Source organism: Lutjanus erythropterus, chromosome 10, assembly GCF_056507025.1.
Source record: "Lutjanus erythropterus isolate fLutEry1 chromosome 10, fLutEry1.hap2, whole genome shotgun sequence".
Taxonomy (NCBI): Eukaryota; Metazoa; Chordata; class Actinopteri; order Lutjaniformes; family Lutjanidae; genus Lutjanus; species Lutjanus erythropterus.
The window spans coordinates 10,607,785-10,626,060 of NC_139326.1; the positions used below are offsets into that span (position 1 = coordinate 10,607,785).

Genomic DNA, 18,276 nt, shown 5'->3' on the forward strand with positions numbered 1-18,276 from the left:
GAAGTGTTTCACACCGGACACAAACAGTGATCTCCTGAGTCAAAGTCAGCACGTCTCCAGAAATGACGCCAGCCTCAAAGTTCCCTCACAGGGGCACTGAGCAAGCTGAAGAAAATGACACATTAGGACTGAAAGTGGGAGTGGGTTGCTAACTAAGAACTAAATCCAAAGGATCCAAAGGATGTGACATCTACTGTATATTTGTTGTTGTTGTGTTGTGTTTTTGTAAGTTTGTGCAAAGTGTCGTGTGTACTCTAAGTTTAATCTGTGTAATCTTTTTAACAGAGCTGCATAAGGATGAAATTGTATCATATTGTATCATAGTATTGTGTCGTATGGTATCATTGTATCGTATCATATCATATCATATGGTATTGTTATCTTCTACAGAAAAGTGTCAGGAGTACCACATAACAATGAACCAATCATCAAGAAGAAGTTGTGAACAGTTGACACTGGTCACCTGACAGCTGACCGCCAAGAAATAGTCCGGCACAAAGCTGGTAAAAATCTGACTGTTCTCGTTTTCTCACTTTGTTTTTACACAGCCAGGCTTTTTGTTTCCTCCTGTTTCCAGTCTTTATGCTAAGCTAAGCTAGTTGGAATATTTTCCCAAAACGATGCAATATTCCTTTAAGGGAAAATGACACAAATCAGCTACTGCAAATCACCTTTTAACAGTAATTATTAACAATCTTTGTAATTAATTTATCTCTGGCATGCAGTCAGACAGACAGGCAGACAGACAAGAGCGTCTTGAAGTCAGACAGTCTGTGGTGTTCAGCTAAGAGTCGAGCCAATCACCATCTGATTAGCGCTCATCAGACTCTGGTCTCCTGCAGAGAGGAGTAGAGGAGGGGGGGGGGGCTGAAGCTGAAATGGTGGTCTCATCGTCTTCATCTCCTTTCTGTCTTTCCAATTAGTATTCTGCTTAATTAGCATGCAACCGGCATCTTCCCCCTCGTATCCGTCCGCCATCACGAGGAGCGGGCTCCAGTTATCCCTCCGCCTCCTGAGCGATAGTCCCCGAGCAGCGGGGAGGACTCCTCAGGATGAAGGAAAAATACTCTCTCATGTCTCCTTCTGGCTTTGTCATTTTCTCTCTCTCTCTCTTTGACTCTGACATTGTCCGTCGAAATCATCCTTCCTTCATCCCTCCATCTGTTTCTGTCTCCATCTTTACATTCCCCTCTGTCCCTCCATCCTCCCGGTGATTCAGAAATAAAGACAAAACCTCTGTTGCCATTCTGTCCATCTCCCCTCTTCTCTCCCTGTCTTCCATCCATCCCTCCATCCTGTCAGCCTGTTCAAACACAGACTGAATTGAATCCATTTTATCATGTTTATCTCTCCTCCATCCGTCCATCTTTGTCTTTGCTCAGACTCTCCTTGTATATTCAATAAAACCATATATTTGTATGGTTGTATTATGTATTATATTGCAGTTAATATGATAATATCTGTAGTAGATATGAATGGCATTGCATACAGTGTGTACTATATAACTCCAGGTTTATCTGTCATATTATTTATGTATCCTGTTACTCTGCTCCACTTCACTATTGCTGCTGCTGTTTGTTTGCTCAAACAAACCTGGAAACACTTTGATGTTTTTTCTGTTTGCATTTATTTCCTCCAGCTGATGTGTTCGCTGCTGTTTGTTTGTTTCTTAGCAGGAAATCTCAGAGAATATATGAACAGATTTAAGTGAAATTTGGTGGAAAGTTCAGTCATGGGCTGCAGAATAAGTGATTTGGTTTTGGTGTTATTTCAAGCAATTCTTTATATTGTGAGATATATTGGTTTTATTGAACATTTCCACCATTTTCTCAAGAACAGATGCTCCTCTGCCACTTGAATAACATGGAATTTAATTAAAATAATTCTGATATAATAAATAAAAAAATAAATAAATGTATGGAATAATGATATGTTTGTGTAGTATGACAATGATAATTTTATTCATTCATGACTTTTTGTAAGACTTTGACTCCATTAACCCCAGATCTACATAATTCAAAATCCGGATTATAGGCAACGCAGGGGAATATTGGCAATAATTTGTATTCATTTCTTTATTATCAGAGAAGCATAAAGTTGAATATTCTTTGATAATCCTATTATGAACCCATCACCCACACTTTTACACCATGAATGAATAGTGAAATAAAAAATACACTTTCCAGGTTCTAAACCTCAATTATCTTTTGGTATATGTTCAATATATAATATATAATAATTACTATAATTATTATATAATTGTCGGGGGTGGAAGTAAATTACAATCAAGGCATTTTTGAGGTTACTTGTACTTTTAGTATTTTTTTTTTTTGTCTGTAATTTCATGTAATCTACTTAGTCACTTTTAAAATCATAGTTCACAATTTGAATTAATATGCGTCTGTGTCTTTGGTCCATTTAATCAGTGAGGCTAAATGGGCAATTGAAAACCATGATGGATGAAAAAAAAAAGTTTGACCGCTGAGCAGAACAGTGCAGGGGGTTAATCTATGGAGATTTGGAGAAAAAGAAACTGCAGTATTCTCTGAAACACCAGAGCGTGTACAGACAAAACATTCAACCAGAGGAATGTCATTATCCAACATGGCTGCTGCCGCTGACCGTGAGGTTCGTCGCTGCTGAGAAGAATTTATCTGATTAAGATTAAAATATTGTTTTATGTGTCAAGTTTGTAGAGCCCAAGGTGACGTCTTCAAATGTCTTGTGTTATTTAGCATTTCACTTAAACCCAAATATATGTGATGTAAAACAGAAAAAAATAACAAATCATATTAGAGAACCAGAGAACAGTTTTCTTACTAAATGACTTAAAGGGACAGTTCACCCCCAAATCAAAAGTACATATTTTTCCTCTTCCTGTAGTGCAATTTATCCATCTAGATTTCTTTTTTTTAGTGAGTTGTAGAGTTTTGGAGTTATCGGCTGTACAGATGTCAGCCCTCCTCAGTATAATGGGACTAAATGACACTGGGCTTGTGGTGCTCAAAACACAAAAAAAAAAAAAATTGAAAAATTCAAATCCAGTGTCTCTTTCTGAAAATCATGACCCAGTTACTTGAGATAATCCACAGACCTTCTTGCAGTTTCATGTAGGAACTACTGTCTGTCTAGTAGAATGACAGTAGTTCCCTGTAATTCTCAGGTAGTTCTGGTAGTTTCTATACTACGATTCTGACAAACAGTAATTCCCATTTTACTGAAGAGAAGGTGGACATCTCCATAGCCGCTCAGCAACTCACACCAAAAAAAAGGATAAATAAAACTACAGGCCAGAGGGAAAATATGTATTTTTGATTTTGAGGTGAACTGACCCTTTAAATGATTAATCAGTTATTAAAATTGTAGTTGATTCATTTCCTGATGATCAAGTAATTCCTCAGCACCACATTTTTTATTCCTGAAGTCTGAAGAATTGTGCAGCCTTGGAGGAGGTTTTGCATTCGCTGGTTTTCTCATTTGAAATGTTTTGCCTGAATACTGAAGCTTTATTTGAATAATTTCTGTTTATTCATCTTCATTTTCTTCCTTCCTGTGCTTGTTTTTTATTTTTACAAATTTAAGGCTGTCAAGGTCTTCAAGGAAACATTTTAATTCATTTTCACGTCAGTGTTTTCACTATACTGTTGAAGTTTTCTCCTCCGCCTGCTTTTCTCTCACTCAGAGTCTGAGGCAGCAGATGTATTATTCACTGTCTGTCTATTCTCCTCTCCTCTCCTCTCCTCTCCTCTCCTCTCCTCTCCTCTCCTCTCCTCTCCTCTCTCCATCTCTCTGGCCTGTTTAGGAGCACACTTCGGTCTAGCATATAGTCCCTTGTGCTGTGTGTGTGTGTGTTTTTCTTCTTCTTCTTCTTCTCCTGTTTTATTTCTGCCCAGGCAGAGTGAGTAGCTCCAGTTAATTAATACTGGGCTGGGAAACAAACGCCTCTCCGCCAAACTCAACACTCCACTTCAGAGGCCCTGCGGCTGGCAGAGCGAGATGGGCACCGAGAGATGGGATTTATTCATTAGCAGCCTGCAGTAAGGTATTACACCTCCGCTGAGAGGCCGCAGTGCTGAGCGCTGTCCTCGTTAACGGCCTATCAAAGTGCAGTGGCGTCGAAATCGACGGGTGAATCATCAGGCCGTCTGATCCATCGCCCGGTACTCCCATGGTATCATTTTGTAGTGTTGGACGGGTTTCTGGTCCTACTTTTCTTATCGTGTTGGACTTGCGATTATGTGTAGTCCAACGCCAAAACTGCTCTCTTGAGGATATCCAGCCATGTTTAAAAATAAAGTAGATTTTGGTTATTTGTGTTTGGAAAGCACAAAAGTGTCTGTAATGATAAAAGCAAGAACCATCTACTTTTACTTGCGGCATATGTTTTACAAACCCACTCTAGTTGTAATGATGCCCAGTTTCATTTGGCCGAACGGGGTGAATCTTTTTAGGGCACAATTTCCAGATTTTTATATCTACAAAAGAGAGATGAGAATGAAAGGTGACAGTCTGTCTGTGATGGCCTGTGAAGGCTCAGTGAAGAGGTGGATATAACGCTGTTGTTTGTCCTCTAACGACAAAATATATCAACAGCATTTAATGATCTGACTCCCTGATCATTAGGGAAATTGGTGCCGGTTCCTGATTGGTCAGCACTGAAATTGTGATAAGTTCCTGGACTAATGGTGCTGTTATCAATATTTATTTAACAGTGATTCACTCTAATGACCAGCGCCAGGTGATTACATTTAATGTTGCTGTTAAGGTAAATATTAAAAAGCATGTGGTTGCTTACTAAATCTAACAAAATTGAAGCTAAACAAAGTGTTTAAGAACATCAACCTCATGAAATACTTACAAATACAGAACTCTAATATGTTTGGCTGCTTCAAAATGACACATGAAAAGACGTCAGGATGTCACAGGGCTGTCGCCAAGTTTTTGTGACAGATTTATGGCTGTTCACTGCAGTGGAAGCCAGTTTGCTTGGCAGCCAATTACTAGCATAGCATAAATCACTACCTGCTAGGTACTTTGAACTTGGTGTAAGCCGTCTTGACAGCCAGAGATAACTCATTTAGTGTTGCTCGTGGTTGTTGTTTATTGCTTAAGTAATCAACACTAACTGTTGGTAGGAGACGACTGCTTGCAAGTGGTCCTCCTGAGTGTCAGAAGTGTCATCCACCCCCACCTCCATGCTTAAGTGGAAACATTTTGGCAGCATCCCAGAGCATCAGCTGTTGCTCAAACTGACATGTAACAACATGTCAGACAGAAGAAAAGACAGGGACAAAGTATCTAATATTATCCTCGTTATGGAATTTCTATTGTATTTTACTAGAAACACAAAGAAAAAACACTTACAGCACCTTGTAGGCTTGACAGGGTCTTTAAACTCACTTATCTGCTGCTAAAACGCAGCCAACAACTTTCAGAGGGATACACAATTTCAAGCAGCTGCTTAATAAATTAAACGTGTCATCAGTTTTCCTTGATGTGAGATGAGCAGATGACAAAAAGCACAACGCTCTCCAAAACCTTATCGGCATTAATAACAAAACCTCCTCAGACTTCACCAAATATTGGAAAAATGTGAGAGTGTTTTACTAAAAACTAACCATCCAGAACACAGCTGGGAATCAGGGGTGTCTCTGCATCTGTCCATGTGTGAGTGGGGGGTAGTTTAACTGCATCTGCTTGGCTCATCACCCATAGTACAGAAGCCAGGATGTGCAAATGTGATAAAACTGCTGCACATCACACACTTCTAGAGTCGGGTAATGCTACTATAACATTGTACATTTCTTCCTCAAGATTATCTGCATGGTCACAAGAGACTAAACAGATGACCAGTGTATTCTGCAACACTGGACAAAAACCACTCAACCAGGAGTCAGTGGACAGCTGGAGAAAGATACCAGAGACATCTGAACAGAAGGGGTTCTGTCCACTGAAACACAGCAGGGTTTTTAAGTTGAAATGGATACAGGAAGTGTTGAGTTTGTAGTCACAGTGAACGTACAGGGTTGCTACATGTGTACCTTTTCTGCGGACTTGGGCTACTTTTGAAGTGTTGCTGCTGGGTGAATTTTTTGTCTGCTTTTTGAGTGAACCTATTTTGAATGCAAATGACATTAATAATATCTATAAATACACATCTCTACTTGAAATGAATGCATTTATTTCTATCTAAACCCAACCAAACTGACTCCAGATCAGCAAATGGACCTGGTATACATCACACATACACCCACATATACATGCAAAAATGCAATGTGCCTTAGCTCTCCGCCTTCCAGTGCTGGTTTTTATTGGGCTTCGCTGGGGTGGCTTAGGGCTGATTTCAATGTGCCTGTCACACAGACCTTGAAAACCCCACCAGAGCTGATCAAAACAAGACTTTGTGCTCACTTTTCCAGCTGCTTCATTACTGACTGCACTGACAAACTAAGGCTGGCTTGTGTTAGCTACCTCGCTAACAGAGCAATCAGTCAGGGACTGGCTTATTTTATGAAAAAGGAAAATCATGGGAGCATTGTTTATTTACTTTCCAGCAATGTATTTCACAAGCTAATTTAGCTCTGTGCCACCGTCTGCTCAGTTGTGATGTGTACTCTGCTGCAAGTCCTGCAGAGACCGCCCACATTTCCCATGATGAGTTAGTGCTGGAACACATCAGCAAACAGCAACTTTTATGTTCCAAAATGCAAATGTTACTTCTGTTAGTATTTGCAAAGAGAAGTGGTGGGCTTACTTCCTTGCTCCTGCATTTCATTATATTTAAAATATTCATTTCTGTGATAGTTTTTGTCTCTTTGTGATCAATCTGAATGTTTCATAGTGAGAAACACTTGTTTAAGCACTAGATCAAACCAGTAAAACCATAAACCAACCTAACCGTGATGTAGATAAAACCTCTACAAACATAGCAGTTAAGATTATTTTGTCAAACAATTAATGCTGTTGTTTTTCTGGTGAGGACAGTCGGTCTCATTTTGGAAACTCAAAATAGTTGGGCTAACCAGAAAAACCACTTCTAAGGAGGTAGAAATATTTTCTCAGCTTTGAGTCCTGACAGATTGTTCCCCCAGAGCTGTCTTAAATTTGGATACTGTCTCTCTACAGCTTCTAAATAAAGAGTCTCCAATTACAGTCTCTCTCCTGCAAACGGCACCATCTTTAGTTTTAATGAGAACGACCAAAACAAACCATTTGCTGGAAACTTGCACCTGAATGTTCACACCTCTTGGAGATACTGGGGAAACAGCCAAAGTGCACCTTTCAGGAAAAAGAGTTTCATCTGCTGTGACTGTCAGTCTCTTAGTCTGTTTAGAGTCATAGAGTAATACGCAGGATAACCACTAATCCTCGAATGTGAAAACAAAGGAAATAAAACCACGCTGTACCTGACAGAGTGCAGTGAAGTGGAAGTCTGGGCTTTTCAAAACATCAAGGCAAAAAAAAGTCTTTTGTCAAAGTCAAGTCAAGCTTGTGGATCAGGAAAGCTGCTGGTGCATTTCCACCATCTTGGCTCTCACTGAGGCATGACAAAAGTATTTTATTTGCCCACGTTTGACACATCAGACTCTCCACATCCTCACGTCACACTCCGGGTCTCTGGGAACACTCAGAACACTCTCATGTTCTCATCTTACTTTCTGTTTCAAGATTTTCACTTTGTTCTCATCACCACTTATTCCACACACACGCCATCCTCATCACTAATTTGACACATTAAAGGACATTAACAATGTTTTTTGCATATTTTAGCCCACTGGCCACAAATTACAAATGAATGTGTGCCACTTTTACCATAATGTTTTTCATCTGTTTTTGTACCTTTAAGTTAGAGATGTTCCAGTACCATTTGTCTCTTCCCCATACTGATTCTGATGCCTGAACTTTGCGGATCAGAGAGTACTGAACCAATACTAGTGCATTTCAGCAACAGCTGTAAGGTAAAGTAAGATAAGACAAGGTACGGTAAAGTAAGGTATACTATCATCCCTCAGGGAAATTCATTTTGGACTCAAAGCTGCTGCATCACAGAACATACTTGACAACAACATCTCATATAAAAAGAGATCATAAATACATGCACTCTTGCTTAAACATGCAATAAGAAAGGTAATAAGGAAATAGTTTCAAACAACAAAAACAGGTTAAATAAATCAGATTCTCATAATAAAACCATGCTAATCAAACCAGATAATACATAATCAGATCCCAATATCTTAGTCCCTAAATAAAAATCCTATAATAATTTTACTTGTTGCTATATATACATATATTCTTAATATTTTGGAGGAAGGAATGAATGAAGGAATCTTTGTACTGATTTATAATGCAATTTGCCATTCTGAACCATCAGCCAGAGGGCAACACCTTGAATTGTGGGTTCAGAATGTGTGTTTATTACTGATTTGCTATGGATGTGATATGATATGACTGCTATGATTGTCATATGGCATAGCTCGGGTTAAAAAAAAAAAAGATGTACTGGGCACTGCTGGGAAGTAACAGGGTTCCCATTTTGGGGCTGATGAATTATGCAATATTGGATCAGTGCATAGACTCATGTATCAGTCCATCATTTTAGGCTGTATCAGAGACATTTCCAGTGTCTGTATTGGAAAAAAAACCTATTTCAAGATCAACTGATTTCTACAATTACAACAACAAAGTTACAAATAATCTTGCACAAAAACTAATAGAAAAATAGCAAAATAAAACACAATAATATCAAAAGATTTTTAGAATGGAAATCCATCAATATTTCATTCACAGTGAACCTCATGTCTGTGTTTATTTTTGCCAAATTTCTGTCTTTAAAAAGTTTTTTAAAATAGCCACTGAAGGCAGACAGCTAAGTCGGGCTGATTGCAAATGGTGGTTGTGGCTTTAGGCTGATTTGGACTAAGAACAGGTTTCCTTAAAAAGCAAGTGGATTGGCTTTTGAACCAGCGTCAGCACCCAAAATTGGACTGCATTTGTGCTGGTTTGGCAACCCAGAACGCCAGACTTATACCACTGCTGGGCTAAACATTTTAGGCTTCCTGGGATCACTGTAATTTCAAGATGCTTATGTTTTGGAAAACCTTACAAAAAGTAAATTTGAAAACATGAAAGCACTAGTATTGTCCTTTAAGTCTTTGGTGCTTTAAAATGAAAATGTAACCACTCTTAGTATTTTTTCTGATTTTCAGGTGACACAATTACATTACGTACGGATACGTGGTTATATGTGGTTATGTCCCTAGTACTTAATATACCTGTAAGGGATTGAAATAACCCAGAACCAAGTAGTATTGAAACTTGTCCAGTCACACAATACCTGCATTCAATCCTTTTGGTACCCAGATCTAGAAGAAAATGACTATTTACATGGTTTGGCTCGTAGCCAATCACTCCAAGCGTTCTTCATAAAGAAAAACTTCAGAAAAAAGGTATTCAATCAAGTGCTCCATTGGTGTCACTATAACTTTAAAGGTGCTGGAAATTATACTGGTGTGGTACGTTAATAAGACCAAAGAAATCATATTTGACCCCAGTGAGGTGAGCGATCATAACCTTGTGTTTATTGGAGACAAAGGAATTTCTTTGCAGAATCAGACCGTCTGCTGTTGAATGAAATCATGTTAACCTTCTAACAAGGCTGTCCTAGAGAGTATCATCAGATGTGGTCTGGCATCATGGTTCAGCAGCCTCACAGTCCAGTTAAAAGCAAGAATAGAAAACCTGGTAAAAGCAGCAATCAAAGTGAAGGGGAGGAAAGAGCGCCTGTCCCTCCACTCTATATATAAAAAGGCTGTTGTCAGTCATGCGAATCATATTCTGAAGGACCCGTCACACATTCTGTATTCGTATCAGTAAGAACTATTACCTTCAGACAGAGGAGTCAGAGAGCAAATGCAAAAGCAACTGCTTTAAGTTTTCTTTCATCCAGCACATTACTAACAACCCGCTCAATTCTTACCTATGCAGTGTTATATGCTGTATAATTCTTAATATTTTATTTTAAGATCTCATTCCTTAGTTTAAAGGACTAAATATTTATATTTTTGTCTTGCATGGCTTGTGCAATACTTCTTAGGGTACTTTGCACCTTTTTCTATTACATTTTATTACTGTACTCTCCTGGTGTACTATTGCACCATCCTGATGTACTTCACAATACTGTTTTGTATTGTTTGTAATGTTGTACTGTGATTTTGCACTGTACTCATTGCAGCTGTGTGTGGCCAATTGCCCGAGCCAAATTTCCCCTCAGGGACAATAAAGTATCTTTCCTTATCTTCATAGGTCAGTTGTCTTAAAAGACATGTTTTTGTTGAGGACAGTACTTGGCTTTGTGGAAACATTTTGAAACGGTGGACAGTGGAGCAAAAGGGGGTTTAGTACATTAAAATGACTTCTGAAAAACTCAACAGCAATGTCATTCAAGACACAAAGACCCTCTAATTCAAAATGTATTGAAGTATTTTAGTGCTTTAATGAACACAAAGTATAATCCATTCACACTCACTCTACTGGAATGATGGCAGAAACCTCAGAAGTGGTTATCTCAAAGTGTCTGTGCCACAAAAAATATAACTACTATTGTAATTTGAATGAATCAGCCCTTTAAACCTGCTATTCTAACAGCCCCTTACCTTCTTCAGTCTCGTGCCAGACGATGCCCTCCAGGTTGACACTGGTCCCGGGCTGGCAGGGCCCCAGACAGGCCGAGTCGCCCTCCAGTGCTCCCGAGACGCCTCCGTCCTGGGTGTTGGTGCCTATAGACCTCGTCCTCACCACCAGCTGCTTGGGGTTGGAGGTGGGCAGGGCCGGAGGTGAGAAGGAGGGTGCAGAGGGCAGGGAGGACCCGGGGGCACCGGGGTGGCCTGGAGCTGGGGGAGCTGGCACTGTGAACATGGGGTCCACCTGGAAGGAAAAAGGAGAGGATTCATTAAAAATCAGAGAGGGAGACCGTCACGCATGATAATATGCAATTTTACCTCAGCTCCACTTTATTTTTGGTATTAATCTTTCAGTTCAATTCAAGTTTCATTAGGTTTAATGAAATTTAGCTCCCTGACTGTGCTGAATACTCCTCCAGAGAGAAGTGGAGGATGAGAAGAGAGGAGAGATGGTCAAAAGTATAAGTAAAAAGATTATTAATGTCATTTTAATATTACTGATGTGAGTCCACCTGACATCTGATTATTTGAATGTTGGAGCCCAGTGTATAATGGAAGGACATTTTAGAAGAGGAGACATTTTCTCCAAATGTCATACCATTCATTATTCTATCCACAGTCTACACTTACCAACTTCCTAATGTTGAGTGGCAGCTAATCATCTCTCAACTATATACAGACTTAGAAAAACCTTTTTTTTCCACCCTGTCGACTTCAATTCGCATCTCTGTATCGCGAGTCCGTAAGAGGCAAAGACTTCACCCTTGTTCACTCGTTTCTGGGAGGAGAAACTGTTTCCCACCAACACATAAACATTATAATTAGCTGCCACTTTTGCACAGAGCGACTTGGCAAAAATCTGCAACAGTCTAATAAGGCAACATAGCTGGAGCTCATCCAGTGTGACTATAACGGCAATAATAGTTTCTCAGTTGACACGGGAAATGAGATTTGTATGCTGTTTAAGTCTTGTGTGAGGATCAGCTTCTCCAAACTGGGGCTCAGCAATATGCAGATTATTTATTGATTGTTGTGGCCTGAAGCTTTAACAAGACATTAAAGGAAAACCAACAACCTGGGTGTTATTCCCATATTTTTGTCCTTTGTATCAGATGTTCACCACCTCCGTTTAGGAAATGCAGCTTTTCAAAAAACTTCAGTGTAAGGGAAATCATCTCTGATAGCAGCTAAGGAGTTACAGCGTTCACACAATTGGACTAAAAGAAGCGCTTCTTTTTGCACTGAAGGTTTTCAGAAAGCTGTAGGAAGCTTTCACTCTTAGCCACAATAAACATCTTTCTTGTTGGAGTCTGTATTTCCCAAACCTCTACTATCAGTCACATTAGACCAATAGTTTTAAAGTAAACATAAAAATAAGTTTACTTGTCAGTGAACTCACTTATTGAAGCTAGGGCTGGTAACACTGGGAGAAACCGGCAAGAGTGAAACATTGAAAGGATCCAACTGAAAAAAAATCCCACCCCCTCCTTTCAGGCGTCTCTCCAAATAAACTCCCCCAAAACCAGAGCTGCAACAATTAATCTATTGTGACTAAGTTATTAAATTAATCTGCAACTATTCTGAGCAATTTTTAAGAAAAAAAACCCCAATGATCTGATTCCAGCTTCTCAAATGTGAACATTTTCTGGTTCCATTTGTCCTTTGTGACAGTAAACTGAATATCTTGTGAAAAAAAAAAGACATTTGACGATGAAAATAATTGTCAGTTGCAGCCCTAGAACACACACTGACTGCACAAGAGAGTGCAGTGCATCACTGTCACTGCTAACCATATCTAACAACTTCATGTCTCATTTATATGAAAAAGACCATCTATCCTTAGCACAAGGAACATAAACAAAATAAACATAAATTCACAGGGGCAGATGTTTCTCCCTGCTGCTCCCTGCGTCTCTTCTCCCGATATTTTCACACTGAAAAAGGTTAATTAAAGGTTTATTTCAAGATAACTGGAGTTGGTGATTGTCAAGTCATATTTTATTGCTATAGCCTCTCTAACCACAGTACACAATTTGCCTCAGGGGGGCTTTGCAATGAGCACAATGTACAACACCCTCTTGAACCAAGATGACCGCAATGATAATAAAATTACTGTTTCTGTAAAGGGAGTCTGGTCAGTCAGCTGTTTCTCTGTAGGGATCCTTTCTATAATGTTTTCAGACACTTAGAATAACAATCTGACTCATCTCTTTGTGCCAAAACAAGCACTTTTAATAGGCAAAGTTGCCCATGTTTGATTACATTGCAACCCGTTTCATGGCTGACAGCTGCAGAGCTGTTGTTCAATACAGGACTAATTTCTAAATTAGTCACGTAGACACAAAAACATGGGAAAATAGAGTCCATGTTGCCATAGTGTCACCTTATGGAGTTGATATAGCTGATGTGCTGGCAGCTGTGTACCAGGATCCAGCAATCATGTGACTGGAGTGATGTTGGATATATTGTAAATAAATGGATTAGACAAACATGAAAAAAGACCCAAGCCCACATGTATATTAAAAGATTGGCTGTCTTTTCATCATCATTTTGCTGTGTTCGTAAGCTCTGTCTTATCATGTGTGTAGTTTTTCATTAGCCCTGATAGGGATTGAAACTCTACACAAACTGATCGATTAACTTTAATTCTTTCATGGTAGAGGTCTTCCAAAAATGAACCAGACGTTGCAGTCAGACCTTGTTAGAATACAACTGAAGATAATTAGATTCGATTCAAAATGAGGTCCGTGAAGACCTCTAACCGATGGTGGAGAATCATATTACTACTGTTTCTGGTCGCGGTGTTTCATAAAACCAAGAACATCGTTTTTCAGTTTTCAAAGCGTGCGAGTGATCTTAACCGCTGTCATCACCATGGTTACATGTAATGAAATACTAAGTCATTGGTGCCTATAAGAGCCTCACTCTTATCTCCACCACTTATTATGGTCCCAATTACAACAGCTCTGGGAAATAATTCTGCTGAGAGAGCAGCAGCAATCAGCGATGAAGGATTTTTCTCGCCGTTATGACTCAATAAAGATTACAGGCTTGACAGATAACTCACTGCACGATAGTCTTGAGTGATTTCCCAGTTTGAAAAAGAAAAAAAAAAGATGTTCTCGCCAAGCTGAGTCTGTAAATACTTGAGAAAACAGCAGCGCTTTGTCAAGTCCAACACAGAGCTCTTCTGTGGCGTTTTGGTGTCCCAGATAAAGGAGCTACGCTTCAGTTGTGTTATTATGAAGATCAATCAGTTACTCGCACAGGTCACTCTCAAATCTGACGAGAAAATGCTTTTTTCCTTACTTCTTTGCAGAGAAAAACAAAAGACTTAGAGGTGCTCTGTGCTTTTCTTCAAAATCCCTCTGCTATTTGTCTTCTACGGCAGCTTAAACCGCAGAGGTTACTGACAAGGTTACAAGTGCAGCTCCGGCACTGTGGACACGATATCAGCAGAATCAGGGCTGAAAGACTTAATCAGGACACACAACCCTGATGCTTCCGACAATGTTTGAGTAAAAATTTCTCCATGATTATCTTGTGTCAAGCAAGATAACCAAAACAGGAGGACAGACCCAGAAGGCAGACAAAGGCAGACTGGTGCAGTTCAAATGATTTTAACTCAGAATAAAAAGACAACATACTTAGGGCTTACAGAGGGTATGGCACAGGTTTCAGCAGTTAGTGCAAACAAATTTAAAACAGGGAGGCAGTGCCCAAAACCAACACAAAAAATCCACAACCATGCATAAGGAAATGTTAGGATGCTGGACATAAAAATGAAGACAAACTGACACTGAGACAAAGATACACCAGCACTAAATACACAAAGATCTAATTAGGGACAGGTGAAACAGAAATCAAAAGGGCAGTAAAAACTTCTAAATAAAACAGGTAACAAGACTAAAGCCCAAAACAATGATCCATTCACATCCAAGGTCGGCAAATACCACTGCTGCTTTGTCACAGCTCTCGGCGTCTCATACTGATGCACAATGCAGAGATGCTGCCAGAAAGGCTTTTTAACGCGTGATTGACGTTGTGAAACAGTTGCAGTTTGGTTAGGTTTAGGCAACAAAACTAGGTTTTAGAAAAGATATTGCTTTGGATCAAATGTTTTTAACGCTACATCATGTTATGTCACGTCACGTCTCGTCATGTGAGTCCAAGTCTGACAACAACACCGTTCTCGCTGTCAGAAACACTCTCCACCTTGACATATTCTTGGCAAGCTAACAAGCAGCACCAAGTAGGTCTGGGTGATCAAATGTTTTATTTAAGTCAATATCGATATTAATTGTTTAATGTTAATGTCACATGTCACCTGTTAAATCATTGGCCGTTTGAATGGCACCTGTAGCACGCCCCATTAGACAGGATTGGCTGTTCCTTATGTTCTTTCACGGCGGTTTGCATTTAATGCATTTAAGTGAAACTACTTAACATTTTATTAACAATTTTCTTATTGTGACTGATGAAGTGTCTATTAATGATACATATCACTGTTGTTTTATTGTCCAGGGTGAGCTGAGGTGTGGGTAAGTAGCTGCCTGTAAAAAATAAAACAAAAACAATGATCCCCATCTCGAGTTAACATGGTGTTTTTCCTGCATATTTCTACGACGTGCAACATTAGGTATAGAAAGTTGGTACCAAATTGATCGAAGCTATTCGGTCTGTGCCATTCAATTAAATTTGGTTACCAGCCCTGCGCTAAAGGGTTACTTTGAGAATGAAAATGGGCTGGAGAGACTCAGTTAACTTATGCGGACAAATGTTTCACGTGGAAATATTTGTGGCGGCGTTTCCCTCTGTTCCTGTAAAGTTACACCTATGAATGCAACTTGCAAAACAATTTCTTTTCCTCTGGTCCCGTTGTGGTATGCAGAGGGAACTCACCAACACATCAGGGTTTAGGGATTGGTTTTTATTTTACGGCGTCCCATGCTAACAGTGTCTGTACTCCAGGTATTATGAGGAGCTTTGTTTCAGCTGTTTGTTTCACCGCATTTATGTTAAAACCCTGATAAACAATGGAAATTTATCATGCAAAATAGTAATAAAACAAAAGACAGATGATCCCCCGTGCTTCCTTGAAACCGTCTGTTAACTCCCACACAGCTGCTGACAAAGACCACCTAGGACTTCTTCTACCAAATCACAAAGCAAATTAACTATAAAAGAAGAATCATGATCCCCGGTGATTTCTGTTCTGCCGTTAACGCCTTTTCCTCCCTCAGACACCCAGAATAACAACGCTCGATCGCAATTCACACAGCAACTATAGTCAGCCAGGACGCAGAGTCACACAGCAAAATAACAATAAAAACACGAGCCGGCTCCCTTGTGTGTTAAATGCTTCAAACAAATCATCCTTTCTCACGCGGTTTCTTAATTAAAAAATCCTACAATACAGACAGAAAAATCACAGCAACATAACACGACTGCAGGCAGCTTTAGCATTAAAGAAATGGGCTTGTAGATCTGGGAGAAAAGTATAAGTTAGTCTGACCCTGCCACTGAGCAAGGCATTCAAAGGAATAGGAGTACATGCTAATTATTTCACTGTGGTTGACTTTGATTCCCCAGTGTTCCCATCAACTCTTTAGAAAAGCAGCGATTTTATCACATTCCAGCTACAATACTTCAGCATTTCTGTCTCTATGATGCATCTGTTGTGTTGTTGTCGTGTCGTAAAGATGTCGAATGACACAATGTTATGTGCTAGTTGCTCATTATTGAGGCTGCACAGTAAACATGCTCAGACTGATATGTATGTATATACAAAAAATACTATTCATAGGTTTATTGGGGGTTATGTTCCAAACTATTTCTTTGCCAGGGACAGCTGCCAGGCAAACAGTGGGCACTCAAAGCGCCAGATTTATTGGCAGTGACGATCACCTGAAAATAAGGATAAGTGTGTTTTCATTACCTTAGAATGAGCCCTTCGTATCTACAGAGGGAGCGGCCCCTTTAAGGAAGTTACTGCTCGAAACCAAAAAATACTGTAGTATGGCACAAAAGGTAATTTTTACCTTTTACCTTTTTACCTAATGTCTGGAGGCTTTAAAGGCTGGGACATCGCTGTAGCACCACAATGCTTCATTTGTAATGGTATACTGAGACACATCATCAAAAAATTGTAATTCCTGGGATTTGGATTGTTGCACTTATTGTGACTTCTGTAATATTTTTAGAAATTGTTCAGCCCTATATTTTAAGAGTATTGATGTGAGATAATCACATCAAGTAGTATAAATAAGATATAAGATAAGTGGTATAAATCCTCTAATTCTCTGGAAGCAAGTGAATAAGCTTTTCTAAAATGCTTTTCCAGTGTGTTTCCTGTGTTTTTCCTTCAATGATTGTATGGCACTTAACACGGTCAGTGTTTTAATGTGTTTTAGTTATAACATTTGTTAATTAGCACAAAGTACAATTGAGACTGATGGGTTTTAGGAATCAAACAAACCGAAATGTTGACCTGATGACGATCACTAAAAAAAACATAATCATGAAGAGAGGCACAAATGCCTGAACCAAATTTAATCACTGCAGCACATCCAATTGTGGTCAATATATTTCACTCAGAACCACAAATGTCAACCTTATGGTAGCTTTAGAGGAAAAGTCAGGGGATCGCCAAAGTCAGTGGGATTGATCCTCCAGGGGCCATGAAGGTCCTTCTAAAATGTCACGGCAATCCATCCAAGAGTTGCTGAGATATTTCAGTCTGGAGCAAAGTGGTGAACAAACAAACAGCTACCCGAGCTGCTGTTCTATGAAGCATTACGTTAGCCTGGCAGCACAATAACCAGTGTTTACTTATACTGACCTTAACCGTGGATTAGAAAACACTCATGTGAATAATTTTGACCAATAAGAACTTATTTTATTGTCTATTTGAGGACTTCATATGGTGAATCCATGAGCTGTTGGTCATGTTTACAGTAGCAGTCTTTTTCTCTCCTCCCAGGAGAAAAAACTCTGCATCGCTGTTCTCGCCTCAAGCGTCTGCAATCTTCAATTTCACTTGTGTTTTTTTCTTCCCAGAGTCTCCGATATCTCGTTCAGTGAGCCCTTCAGTTTCTAACAAAGAGAGAAACTCAAGTATTACTGCTTTAACTAAACCACACAGGAGAACGAAACACAAAGACCCAAATAACACTAAAATATGCATGGACCCTGGAGCTGTGCACAAACACAGAATCTGTCTTCCTCACTTTCTTTCAGACAAAATCCACCCCCGTTCTTCCTCAGAGTCTGTTACAGAATCACCAAACAAACTACCAAACCTTTGTGTTCCACAAAAAAGAGATGTTTTAGTAGATTTCTTATATCTAGTTCCCTTACAAAAATCACAGACAGACACAATGCTTCAAAACAAAATAGAAAGAGCCCTCTGCAAGATCACACAAATACAGAAGACAAGAACAGTGTGGTTGCAATATTTTTTTATCCTGTTATCTTAAGATAACAGCCGACTGCAGATAGTTAATTATCTCATCTTTAGATGACAAAGTTGGTTTACTGTGATAACAGTCAACATCTCGAGGAAGAAAAAGTTAATTTTCTCACAACAACAGGGTAA

General features: G+C 39.4%; 1 protein-coding gene across 1 annotated transcript in view; it reads right to left on the reverse strand.

The window, feature by feature from the left end:
* Window positions 1-18,276, reverse strand: part of znf608 (zinc finger protein 608) — a 62,815-nt gene that overhangs the window by 23,949 nt on the left and 20,590 nt on the right. Inside the window, exon 2 of the mRNA XM_084728173.1 lies at window positions 10,653-10,923. Coding sequence (XP_084584299.1) covers window positions 10,653-10,923 — 271 coding nt within the window. The remainder of the gene's footprint in view (window positions 1-10,652; window positions 10,924-18,276) is intronic.